Below are 13,281 nucleotides of genomic sequence, written 5' to 3'. Positions count from 1 at the left end.
GGGAACCCACGCAGACACGGGGAGAACGTGCAAACTCCACACAGTCAGTCACCTGAGGCAGGAATTGAACCCGGGTCTCAGGCGCTGTGAGGCAACAGTGCTAACCACTGTGCCACCGTGCCACCCTTTGATCTCTCTCCCTGTAAACTCTCAGAAATGGTGGGGTTTCAGGGGTTGACTCCAGAGACAGTGCCATCTTTGGCGAGATGTGGTTGGAGAGGCTGCTGATTCGAGGACAGGGTAGCTCATTTCCGCCTGTCGCGACCTGTGATGTAGTTTCCAATCCAGGGCATATTTCTCTGAGAAATCTACCTTCTTCGTCCTGCTAAAAGACAAAACAGGCATCACTGACATTGTCTTTCAAGCTCAAGTGGGGAGGCAATCCTTGCAATTAATGCATCACTGTTTAGTATCATGGATACTCTTTCCCCTAGATACTATGTGCTAGCTCAGGAGGTAGTATTCTCTCCACTAAAATAAAACATTGTTGATGTATTCCTGAAAATTTAGCCTGTTGCATTGGTGGAGTGCTGCACTGTCAGTGGTGCTCTCTTTTGGATGGAGCCTTAAATCGATGCACCTCAGTAGGATGTAACAACCTTGTGTTGCTGTTCAAGACTCCTGATTAACATTTATCCCTCAGCAAACATGACAGACAGGTTAATAGAGCAAAGAACTGCAGATACTGGAAATTGGAAACAAAAACAGAAATTGCTGCAGAAACTCAGCAGATCTAGTAGCATCTGTGAAGAGAAAACAGAGTTAACGTTCTTCAGCAACTGTTCTTGAAGGGTCAGTTCTGAAGAAAGGTCACTGGACTTGAAATGTTAACTCTGCTTTCTCTCCACAGATGCTGCCAGACCTGCTGAGTTTCTGCAGTAATTTCTAACCTTGTTTATTAAGCAAGTTACACGGGGTCCCTGATTTAAGAATATCTGACTGATGAACACTCATACGTACGAATGAGATCCCTATTATTTTAATTTTAAAGTTCTGTCTTGCAAATGTTTGACTGTGCTTATGAACGGATATTTTAACTGTACTGTGTTGTGTTCGACTTACATACAGATCAACTTCCAAACGCAGTCAGGAGCGCAAGTCTTTTGTAACCCAGGAACCTCCTGTATCTGGTCATTATCACATTGCTGTTTGTGGGATCTTGCTATGCGCAAATTAGCTGTCACAATTCCTACATTACCACAGTGACTGTAATGGTGGTAGTAACAGTGAATGTTACACGTCACTGATTGTAAAATGCTTTGCAGCATCCTAAACTCATGAAAGGTGCTATAAAAATTCCTTCTTTGTGCAAGCATTTTTGACAATTCAGTGTTAAACTTTGCAAAAATCTTCATAACGAGGCTATCCTTTATTCCCACCCCGCTTCCCAATTTTAATTGCACATATTGAATCCCTTACATTATCTTCATATATTTCAGTCTCTGCAGTACACCTTCAATAGCTGGTGAGTGATTTACTGCAGCTAACCCCCTTGTTGTCACTCACCTTTTGTCGCCTTATAGTTGGTTGTATCTGTGTGATTGTGTTGTCATTGGTTTCTGTGTTCACAAGAAGTTCTCACTGTGTTTCTTTAAACAGGGAAACGAGGGGCGACAAGGAGAACCAGGGCGTTCTGTAAGTATCATGGAACTGCAGGAAAACCAAACAACACAGAGAGGCCATTCTACCCATTATGCCTGTGCCAACCCTCTGAAAGAGCTGTTGAACTCGACCTATCTCCTTCTCCTGCTGTACAGCACTTTTTTTTTCCCCTTCAAATATTAATCAAACATTTTGATGTTACTGGTGAATCTGCTTGCTTTGCCCTTTCTTGCCGCGTGTTCCAGATTGGATCAACTGTATTCAGAATATTATGAGCAATTCTGCGACCTGTGGAGAGGGTTCCTGAGGAGTTTTACATGAATGATCCTGACACTGAAGGGTTTGTCATAAGAGGACTGGTTAAGGACTGTGGGTCTGCACTCGATAGAGTTCGGAAAGATGAGGGGGATCTGATTGAACCTTACAGAATACCGAGAGGCCTGGATAGAGTGGACATGGAGAAGATATTTCCACTAGTAGCAGAGATTAGGACCTGAGGGCTCAGCTTCAGAGTGAAGTAATGACTGAGATGTGGAGGGGTTCCATTAGCCAGAGGGTGGTGAATCTACCGGAACTCATTGCCACAGAGGGGTTGGAAGCCAGGTCATTGAGTGTATTTAAGACAGAGATAAATAGGTTTTTGGTTAGGGGATCAAAGGTTACAGGGGAGAAGACAGGAGAATGGGATTGAGAAACATATCAGCCATGATCGAACGGCAGAGCAGACTTAATGGGCCGAATGGCCTGATTCTGCTCCTCTCATCTTATGGTCTAATGCTGTTGAAGCAAAAGTGCTCCTGAGCTCTCGGTTTTTTAACAATGATCATAGAGTCTTTTCCATTCAGCTTCTCTTAATATATAATATTTGTAAAACTGAGGCATTAAAGAATACCTGAACTTTGATTAAAGATGTATTTATGTGTCAGATGGAGCTAGGCTTTGTACCACTCTCTTGATTTATACCATCCAGTGGAAGCCGACTTCATTTTGACATTTGACGATGTTTCTGTCCCACTGTTCAAGATTCTTTTCCTACGATGAAGAATTAGAAATGGAAATCGCTGATATTCCAATTGTCATTTGGTACTTCAAAACTTGAGAATGACTGACAGACTGAAGGATAAGAGAAACATGCTGTAGAAGCTTTTCATCTTGCACTCATCAGGACATCAACGCAAGAATGCCAAATTTTTAAGGGAATAACAATTTATATTGCAATGAGGAACTGGTGCTGATTAGCACGTTCTCTCAGATTGCTCGAGGCATTGTTGCAGAGAATGCAGCAGGGGCATTTTGTCCCCCAGGCTTTTGTTTAATTGAAAAAAGTTTGAATGTCTTCCTGATTTGTAGCTACTATTTAGTTGAAAAATGCAGATCTAATTTTCATGTGCTGGAAACTGCAACCTCTGGTTTCCAATAGCCTGGGAGTAGGAGAGGTCAGTGAAATGTCACAATCTGAATTTCACACCCGCTTTGTATTTCCAAAGATTTCTGTTTGTATGTCAATGTTTTTCCTCATTGACTTTTCTCCTCTTCCGTAAAACTGCTTGAAGCTATCGGTAATTTGATCTGATGAGCATGAGTTGCCTGAAGTCACACAGCTTCAAATCTCATCGCAATACATGCATGGACTCCGGCACCGTAAATCTAAACAGCTGAAAATCTCCAGCAGAAACTGTTGGAAGTCCAGCATCTGCAGGACGGCCAACATCTGGGAAGATAAAAGGTTGGGAAGTGTTAGGGTTAACTCTTTAGAGAACAAAGGATTGCTCTGGGAATGCTAACATGTGAATTCTCTGTTACACTGCCAACAAATAACTTTGGGCTGTGTTCCCATTAAGTGTTGACAGATAACGAGTACTGAGAACACTTTATTTCGGGGAATATCAGTGTTTTTAATTTAGTAATGGGATGTGAGTGTTACTGGCTAGACCAACATTTATTACCTATTTCCCGTTGTCCTTAAAATAAGATGCAAGTTGTCAGTTCATGGTGCTGTCATTTAAAAATGTTTAACTCCAGGTCGAATGTGAATTTTCTTTTGAAAGACAATCTGATTACAAACAGTTGCTATTCAAATAGTCATCTGGTACAGAACTTGGGAATAGAACATAGAACAGGGCAGCACAAGAACAGGCCCTTCGGCCCACCATGCCTGTGCTGACCATGATGCTATTCTAAACTAATTCCACCTGCCTGCACATGGTCCATATCCCTCTATTCCCTGCCTGTTCACATGTCTGTCTAAATGCCTTTTAAACATTGCTATCAAATTAAATTCCAAATTTTTATTGAATTCAAATTTCACCCCCTGTCAAGCCAGAATTTGAAGCCACATCTCCAGAACATTCACTTGAGGTTCTTGATGATTAATCCAGCAACATGATCGCTCCACCAACACCCCACCAGAATGGCTGAAAAAAAAGAGGCGCGTAGAAACATTTCACCTTGCACTCATCAGGACACTATCACAAGAAAGCCAAATTTACAAGGGGACAGCAATTTGTACCACATGAGGAAAGGGTTGGTTGGCACGTTCTCTCAGACTAGTCATGGCACTGCTGCAAAGATTGCCTCTGGGAAATTTTGTCCTCCAAGCCTTTGTTTAATTCAAAAAAGTTTAAACGTCTGCTCATTTGTAGCTGAAGAATGGTGGTCCAGTTTTCATGTGTAGAAAACTACAATCCCTGATTTCTAACAGCCTTCCATTAGAAATTGTTCCAGTGATGTCTTTTAACTTACTCAAGGGATGCAAGTATTACAGGCTAGGCCAACATTTATTGTCTTTAGTAAGTTTTGAGAAGATTTGTAGCTCAGGTTGTAGCTTTGGATGTAGGTTTGTTCAGTGAGCTGGAAGGTTTGTTTTCAGATGTTTCATCACCATACTAGGTAACATCATCAGTGAGCCTCTGAATGAAGCATTGGTGGTGTAGCCCGCTTTCTGTTTGTGTGTTTGGGTTTCCTTGGGTTGCTGATGTCATTTCCTGTGGTAACAGCATTTCCTATGGTGATGTCATTTCCTGTTCATTTTCTCAGGGGGTGGTAAATGTGATCCAAATCAATGTGTTTGTGAAAGAGTTCTTGATGGAATGCCATGCTTCTAGGAATTCTTGTGCATGTCTCTGTTTGGCTTGTCCTAGGATGGATGTGTTGTCCCAGTCGAAGTGGTGTCCTTCCTCATCTGTATGTAAGGATATTAGTGAGAGTGGGTCATGTCTCTCTCTAATTGCCCTTGGCAAGTGATACATGTTGACCCCTGTTTGAAGTTTGAAGAGAATCTAACTCCATTTCAGCTGGATCTAATGTGATTCCTTTTTCTAAAAAAATGTGTGATGATTCTGTTTGTACAAGTTGATAAGAATTACTAGTTTCTTGGCCATGTTGTCGGTTGATCGTTGCAAACCATCATGTTATTCACCAAGTATAGACCAGTCGCATCCAAAGAATACTTTCCAAACTGATACACTCTTCACATCACTACTTTCCATTCAGAGCCCTCTCCTCTTCCCATCTCTCTTATTCTCCAAGCTCAACAACAAAATTATGTAGGTGAATAGCCAAGGAATTTTCCCCAGAGTAGGGGAGTGCAAAACTAGAAGGAATACATTTAGGGTGCAAGGGAAAAGATTTGAAAGGGACCTAAGGGGCAACCTTTTCACAGAGAGGGTGGTGCGTGTGTGGAATGAGCTGCCAGAGGAAGTGGTGGAGGCTGGTACAATTACAACATTTTAAAGGCATCTGGATGGGTATTTGAATAGGAAGGGTTTAGAGGGATATGGGCCAAGTGCTGGCAAATGGGACGAGATCAGTCTTAGATACCTGGTCAGCATGGACAAGTTGGAATGAAGGGTCTGTTTCCATGCTATACATCTCTATGACTCTGTACATGAACAAGTGACCATGAAATTTACGCCCAGTTCAACTGGTTCTAATTTGAATTATTTAAAAAAGAATTGTGTGTGATTGTGTTTGTATAACATTTATGATTGCTGGGTCCTGGTGTACTCCATACTTGACCTCAACCTCGCCAATCTGCCAACTGCAGATGCATCTGTCCAGGATTGTGTCGGTAAAAGTGACCACCGCATGGCCCTTGTGGAGACAAAGCCCTACCTTCTCGTTGAAGATACGCTCCCTTTGTTGTATCGTCGTGTTAAATAGGACAGACTTTGAACAAATCCAGTAACTCCTCACTGGGCATCCATGAGATGCTGTGGGCTGTTAACAGCAGCAGAATTGTACTCCAGCACAATCCATAGCCTGGCATATCCCCCAGCACTCAGTTATTACCATCAAACCAGGGGATCAACCCTGGTTCAGTGGAGAGTGGGCACGCCAGGGACAGCACCAGGCAGACCTGAAGATAAGATGGCAACCTGGTGAAGCCATCAAACAGGACTACTTGGCATGTCAAACAGCTAAGTGAACCCTCAACCAACGGATCAGATCGAAGCTCTGCAGTCCTATCATATCCAGTCACGAATGGTGGTGGGAGATGCCAGAGGATGTGGTGGAGGCTGGTACAATTGCAACATTTAAGAGGCATTTGGATGGGTATATGAATAGGAAGGGTTTGGAGGGATATGGGCCGGGTGCTGGCAAGTGGGACTAGATTGGGTTGGGATATCTGGTCGGCATGGACGGGTTGGACCGAAGGGGTCTGTTTCCATGCTGTATATCTCTATGACTGTATGACTCTGACTCACTGGTGAAGGTGGCATCTACAAGACACAAGTCAGGAATGTGATGGAATACTCCCCACTTGCCTGGACGGGTGCAGCTCTAACAACACTCATCCAGGACAAAGCAGCCCACTTGATTGGCATTCACATCCACAAATAACAAGATGCACTGCAGACGTTCATCAAAGATCCTCAGACAGTACCAACCAAGGTCACGACCACTTCCATCTAGAAGGACAAAGGCAGCAGAACATCACCACCTTCAAGTTCCTCTCCAACTCACTCACCATCCTGACTGGGAAATGTATTACCATTCCTTCACTGTTTTTGTGGTGATGCCCTGGAACTCCCTCCCTTGGCTGGACGGTCATGGTTCAAGAAGACATCATCAACTTCCCAAAGGGGCAATGAGGGTTGCTCAATAAATGGTTCGGCCCAGCCAGCTACACCTACATTCCATGAATGCATAAAGAAAATTGGTCATTGCACTGTCGCTTAGTGATATTTTCCTGATATTATACATGAGACCTGAAACATAATGTATGCTTTCTACATCTGACCCATTTCACCCACAGTGTTAGATTAGATTAGATTAGATTACAGTGTGGAAACAGGCCCTTCGGCCCAACAAGTCCACACCGACCCGCCGAAGCGAAACCCACCCATACCCCTACATTTACCCCTTACCTAACACTACGGGCAATTTAGTACGGCCAATTCACCTAACCTGCACATCTTTTGGACTGTGGGAGGAAACCGGAGCACCCGGAGGAAACCCACGCAGACACGGGGAGAACGTGCAAACTCCACACAGTCAGTCGCCTGAGTCGGGAATTGAACCCGGGTCTCTGGCGCTGCGAGGCAGCAGTGCTAACCACTGGGCCACCGTGCCGCCCTTATTGCTGAGCATTGATAGCTTATCCCCCAATGCACTGAGATTTGGAAACTTTCATGTCCCTATCACTCCATCCTCCTTGGAGAAATGGCTTCTACAGTGTAGCCTTTCTGTGCATCCATCTGTTTGTCCCAACGTCTGGAACTCTCTCTGAAACATTTGCTGTATTCACTTAGAATTATAGAATCCCAATAAAGGTGGAAGCAGACTATTCAGCCCGATGAGTCTACACTGATCCTCTGAAGATCATCCCACCCAGACCCACACCCCCACCCTAATCCTGTAACCCCACATTTCCCATGGCTAACCCACATTGCCTGCACATCCCTGGACGCAATGGATAATTTAGCACAGCCAGTCCACCTAACCTACACATCTTTGGACTGTGGGAGGAACCTGGAGGAACCCACACAGACACTAGGAGAACGTGCAAACTCCAAATAGACATTACACCCTCAGGTGACTGTGTGTGTGTGTGGACTTTGGACATTCTCCCCAGTGCCTGTGGGTTTCCTCCGGGTGCTCCGGTTTCCTCCCACAGTCCAAAGATGCGTGCACTTCTCTGCCGAATCTTTCAGAAACCTTCTCAAAGGTATTCGATCTCATTGATGAAGTTTTAGTTGGACTGTACTCACTGTTCCATTGCTTGATTTCTCATAGAATCCTTACTGTGTGGAAATAGGCCATTCAGCCCAACAATTCCACACTGACCCTCTGAAGAGCATACTGCCCAGGCCCAGTCCATCCCTGCAACTCTGCATTTCCCATAGCTAATGCATCTAACATACACTATGGGCAATTTAGAATGGCAAATCCACCTAACCTGTTCCGGTTTCCTCCCACAGTCCAAAGATGTGCAGTTCAGGTGAATTGGCAATAGTGTTATGGTATATCAGTCAGAGGGAAATGCATCTGGGTGGGTTACTCTTCACAAAGTTGATGTTAGCTTGATGGGCCAAAGGGCCTGTTTCCACACTGTAGGGGAAATCAATCTTTGGACTGTGGGGGAAACAGGAGCACCCGGAGGAAACCATGCAGACAGGGGGAGAATGTGCAAGCTCCACACAGACAGTCGCCTCAGGCTGGAATCGAACCTGGGTCCCTGGTACTGTGAGGCACCTGTGCTAACCACTGAGCCGCCTTGCTGTTCTTCCATCATGCATTTTATTTCCTTGATTCCTATTCCTTCCCCCTCCCTACCATGCAGGGAAAATAATTATTGGTGAAAATTGTAGCCAAATGTTGTGAAAGGCACATTGCATTCTTAATTTCTAATCATTCCAATTCTCTTGTTGGACTACAGATCACTGGCCCACCAGGAAGCAAAGGTGACCGGGTAAGTGCACTCTGTCCTTTCTACATCTGGTCTTCTCTGGTATCTTGTGGTCATCTGCTGTATTAAACCACAATCCCTCATTTTGTTGAATGCTGTACTTCATGCCAAGTATATTTTGATCTTTATTCCAGGGTGAGCATGGACCACCAGGAATCCCAGGGGAGAAGGGAGCAAAGGGCAACCCGGCAGAGAAAGGCAATAAGGTGAGGCAGAAATGACAGGAGAGTGGATCCTCTCTGCATTTTAAACTGAGTGCCGATGAAGAAGATTGTGGTTTGCTAATCACTGCTTATTTCGAGCAAGATTTGAGAAGATTTGTAGCTCAGGTTGAGATTCTGAATGTAGATTTTTCTCACTGAGCTGGAAGGTACTCTTATAAGGTGCCTATGGATTAGCTACTGAAAATGCAAGGTTTCAGGATGGGGTGGGTTGCTCGTTGGAAGGTTGGTGTGGACTCAATGGGCTGAATAGCCTGCTTCCACACTGTGGGAATTGCATTCTATGAATCTGAATTAATAGATTTGTAGCTCAGGTTGAGATTCTGAATGTAGATTTTTCTCACTGAGCTGGAAGGTACTCTTATAAGGTGCTGCTTATTTCTCTAGTTCTACACTGCAGTGATCTTCATTATAGAGTCTTCTGTTTTGGAAAACTGTCCAAAAGCTCAGTAGGACTGGTTGCTCAGACTGGAGAGTCTAAATCCTTGCTACAAGGAATTATTGTTGGGTGGTTTTTAAAATTCATTCACTGGCTAGGCCAGCATTTATTGCCCAAAGGGCAATTAAGAGTCAGCCACATGACTGTGGGTCTGGAGTCACATGTAAGCCAGACCAGGTAAGGTAAGGATAGCAGTTTCCTTTCCTAAAGAACATGGGTGAATGAGATCAGTTTTTCCAACAAGTATCAATAGTTTCATGATCATCATCATCATAGCAGGATTTAAACCCCGCTCCCCAGAACATTACCTGGGTGACACAGTGGCTCAGTGGTTATCACTGCTGCCTCACATCGCCAGGCACTTGGGTTTGATTCTACCCTCAGGCGGTGGTCTATGTTGTGTTTGCACATTCTCTCCATGTCTGTGTGGGTTTCCTCCCACAATTCAAAGATGTGCAGCCCAGGTGGATTGGCCATGCTAAATTACCCACATTGTCCAGGGATGTGCAGGTTAGGTGGATTAGCTACTGAAAATGCAAGGTTTCAGGATGGGGTGGGTTGCTCGTTGGAAGGTTGGTGTGGACTCAATGGGCTGAATAGCCTGCTTCCACACTGTGGGAATTGCATTCTATGAATCTAAATTAATAGTCTTGTGATACTAACACTAGGCGGTTGCCTCTCATGCGTGGCCATTACTGTGGGTCACCCACTCAGTATGAACGAGACACACATTGCCAATTGCTTGCATGGAGTAGTTCAGGTTTTCTTCAGTCATACCTTGTATCAAGTTGCTAAAGTAGACATGGTGGATTCAGACAGTATGAGCTGGGAGTGGACATTTCCATGCTAATTTCTGGATTAGTGGTGCTGGAAAAGCACAGCAGTTCAGGCAGCATCCAAAGAGCAGTAAAATCGACGTTTCGGGCAAAAGCCCTTCATGCTAATTCCCTACTCCTCGTGCTGGTGGTTCTTGATTAGATTACATTACAGTGTGGAAACAGGCCCTTCGGCCCAACAAGTCCACACCAACCCGCCAAAGCGTAACCCACCCATTCCCCTACATTTACTCCTTTACCTAACACTACGGGCAATTTTGCATGGCCAATTCACCTGACCTGCACATCTTTGGATTGTGGGAGGAAACCGGAGCACCCGGAGGAAACCCACGCAGACACGGGGAGAACATGCAAACTCCACACAGTCAGCCGCCTGAGTCGGGAATTGAACCCGGGTCTCTGGCGCTGTGAGGCAGCAGTACTAACCACTGTGCCACCGTGCCGCCCAGTGATGTTTTGAGTTCTCTAATATCTGAAGCTCCCTATTTTTCACTCCATGAAGTTGGCTTTAAATTGTTCAAAGGTTGCACCAGGAAACAAATATTATGCAATACCTGAGGTCCAAAATGTTGGATTCACTGCTGTCAGTGTTATCTCAGTCGTGGAATCAAGGAAAGGTAGAACAGTGAACGTGAGGAATATTGGATCAGACATGATCCTATTGAATGATATGGAGGTGCTGGTGTTGGACAAAGTCAGAAGTCACATGACACCAGGTTATAGTCTAACTGGTTTATTTGAAATCACGAGCTTTTGGAGCACTGCCCCTTCATCAGGTGCTGAAGGATTGTGATTTCAAATAAACCTGTTGGACTATAACCTGGAATCGTATGACTTCTGACCTGATCCTGTTGAATGGCACAGCAGACTTGAGGGGCTGAATGGCCTACTCCTGTTCCTATTTCTGATGTTTTTATGGTCTTAAGAGTTCCATTCAATGTGAAGACAGTTTTGATGGGCTCCAGGGGATAGGTGACAGTGAAGGAACAGCGATATGTTTCCAAGTCAGGATGGCGAGTGGCTTGGAGGGGAAGGACTGGTGTTCCCATGTATCTGCTGCCCTTGTCCTCCTAGATGGAAGTGGCTGTGGGTTTGAAAGGTGCTTTGCTGTGGTCTGGTCTACATGTGACTCCAAACCCAATGTGGTTGAGTCTTAACTGCCTCAATACTGGCTGAGCAAGCCACTTAGGGGCAATTAGGGATAAAAACCAAATGCTGGCCTTGCACAGATATCCAAACTGTATTAAGAAAATACAACGGGGGATAACAGTTTCTTACTTTTGTCGGGAATATTTCACAGTTTTTACATTTTGTTTGACAGGGCGAGACTGGATATGGTATCCCAGGGCAACCAGGGCCCAAAGGTGATCCAGGTGAAAGGGTGAGTTTTAATCTTCCCTTTTAAAAATAAGTAACCATGGAATTGTACAGCAATGAATGAGTTCTTTCTGCCCATCTGCCTGTGCCAGCTCTTTGAAGAACCTGTAGAAGACATTGGTTTGACTACTCCTTCCTATCGAAAAGATGTTGTGAAACGTGAAAGAGTTCAGAAAAGATTTACAAGGATGTTGCTAGGGTCAGAGGATTTGAGCTATAGGGAGAGGCTGAATAGGCTGGGGCTGTTTTCCCTGGAGCGTCAGAGGCTGAGGGGTGACCTTTATAGGGGTTTATAAAATCATGAGGGGCATGAATAGGATAAACCCCAGGCAAGGTCTTTTCCCTGGAGTCAGGATGTCCAGAACTAGAGAGCATAGGTGTAGGGTGAGAGGGGAAAGATATAAAAGGGACCTAAGGGGTAACTTTTTCATGCAGAGGGTGGTGTGTGTATGGAATGAGCTGCCAGAGGAAGTGGTGGAGGCTGGTAAAATTGCAACATTTAAAAGGCATCTGGATGGGTAGAGGAATAAGAAGGTTTTAGAAGGATAAGGACCTGGTGCTGGCAAATGGGACTCGATTAGTTTAGGATATCTGATCGGCATTGATGAGTTAGACCAAAGGGTCTATTTAGACCATAAGACCATAAGACATAGGAGTGGAAGTAAGGCCATTCGGCCCATCGAGTCCACTCCACCATTCAATCATGGCTGATGGGCATTTCAACTCCACTTACCCGCATTCACCCCATAGCCCTTAATTCCTTGTGACATCAAGAATTTATCAATCTCTGCCTTGAAGACATTTAGTGTCCCGGCCTCCACTGCACTCCGCGGCAATGAATTCCACAGGCCCACCACTCTCTGGGTGAAGAAATGTCTCCGCATTTCTGTTCTGAATTTACCCCCTCTAATTCTAAGGCTGTGTCCACGGGTCCTAGTCTCCTCGCCTAACGGAAACAATTTCCTAACGTCTATCCTTTCCAAGCCATGTATTATCTTGTAAGTTTCTATTAGATCTCCCCTTAATCTTCTAAACTCCAATGAATACAATCCCAGGATCCTCAGCCGTTCCTCATATGTTAGATCTACCATTCCAGGGATCATCCGTGTGAATCTCCGCTGGACACGCTCCAGTGCCAGTATGTCCTTCCTGAGGTGTGGGGACCAAAACTGGACACAGTACTCCAAATGGGGCCTAACCAGAGCTTTATAAAGTCTCAGTAGCACAACGATGCTTTTATAACCCACCCTCTTGAGATAAATGACAACATTGCATTCGCTTTCTTAATCACGGACTCAACCTGCATGTTTACCTTTAGAGAATCCTCGACTCGGACTCCCAGATCCCTTTGTACTTTGGCTTTATGAATTTTCTCACCGTTTAGAAAGTAGTCCATGCTTGTATTCTTTTTTCCAAAGTGCAAGACCTCGAATTTGCTCACATGGAATTCCATCAGCCATTTCCTGGACCACTCTCCCAAACTGTCTAGATCCTTCTGCAGCCTCCCCACTTCCTCAGTACTACCTGCCTGTCCACCTAACTTTGTATCATTGGCAAACTTCGCTAGAATGCCCCTAGTCCCTTCATCCAGATCATTAATATATAACGTGAACAGTTGCGGCCCCAACACTGAACCCTGCGGGACACTGCTTGTCACCGGCTGCCATTCCAAAAAAGAACCTTTTATCCCAACTCTCTGCCTTCTGTCAGACAGCCAATCCTCAATCCATACAAGTAGCTCACCTCGAACACCATGGGCTCTCCCCTTACTCAGCAGCCTCCCATGTGGTACCTTATCAAAGGCCTTTTGGAAGTCTAGATATACCACATCGACTGGGTTTCCCTGGTCTAACCTACTTGTCACCTCTTCAAAGAATTCCAACAGGTTTGTCAGGC

At 44.8% G+C, this 13,281-nt stretch overlaps 1 protein-coding gene across 1 annotated transcript in view; it reads left to right on the top strand.

Annotated features, from left to right (window-relative positions):
- The window catches only part of LOC122559238 (collagen alpha-1(VII) chain-like), a 247,948-nt gene that overhangs the window by 221,151 nt on the left and 13,516 nt on the right, over positions 1–13,281 (top strand). Inside the window, exons 50-53 of the mRNA XM_087994572.1 lie at positions 1,524–1,635; positions 8,483–8,515; positions 8,647–8,718; positions 11,330–11,389. Of these exons, the coding sequence (XP_087850698.1) occupies positions 1,524–1,635; positions 8,483–8,515; positions 8,647–8,718; positions 11,330–11,389 (277 nt within the window). The remainder of the gene's footprint in view (positions 1–1,523; positions 1,636–8,482; positions 8,516–8,646; positions 8,719–11,329; positions 11,390–13,281) is intronic.

Source organism: Chiloscyllium plagiosum, unplaced genomic scaffold (assembly GCF_037043375.1).
Source record: "Chiloscyllium plagiosum isolate Xiang-an unplaced genomic scaffold, Cpla_swu_hap1 HiC_scaffold_14, whole genome shotgun sequence".
Taxonomy (NCBI): domain Eukaryota; kingdom Metazoa; phylum Chordata; class Chondrichthyes; order Orectolobiformes; family Hemiscylliidae; genus Chiloscyllium; species Chiloscyllium plagiosum.
Note: the sequence above shows the minus strand (reverse complement) of the source record. Positions and strands in the feature narration are given on the sequence as shown.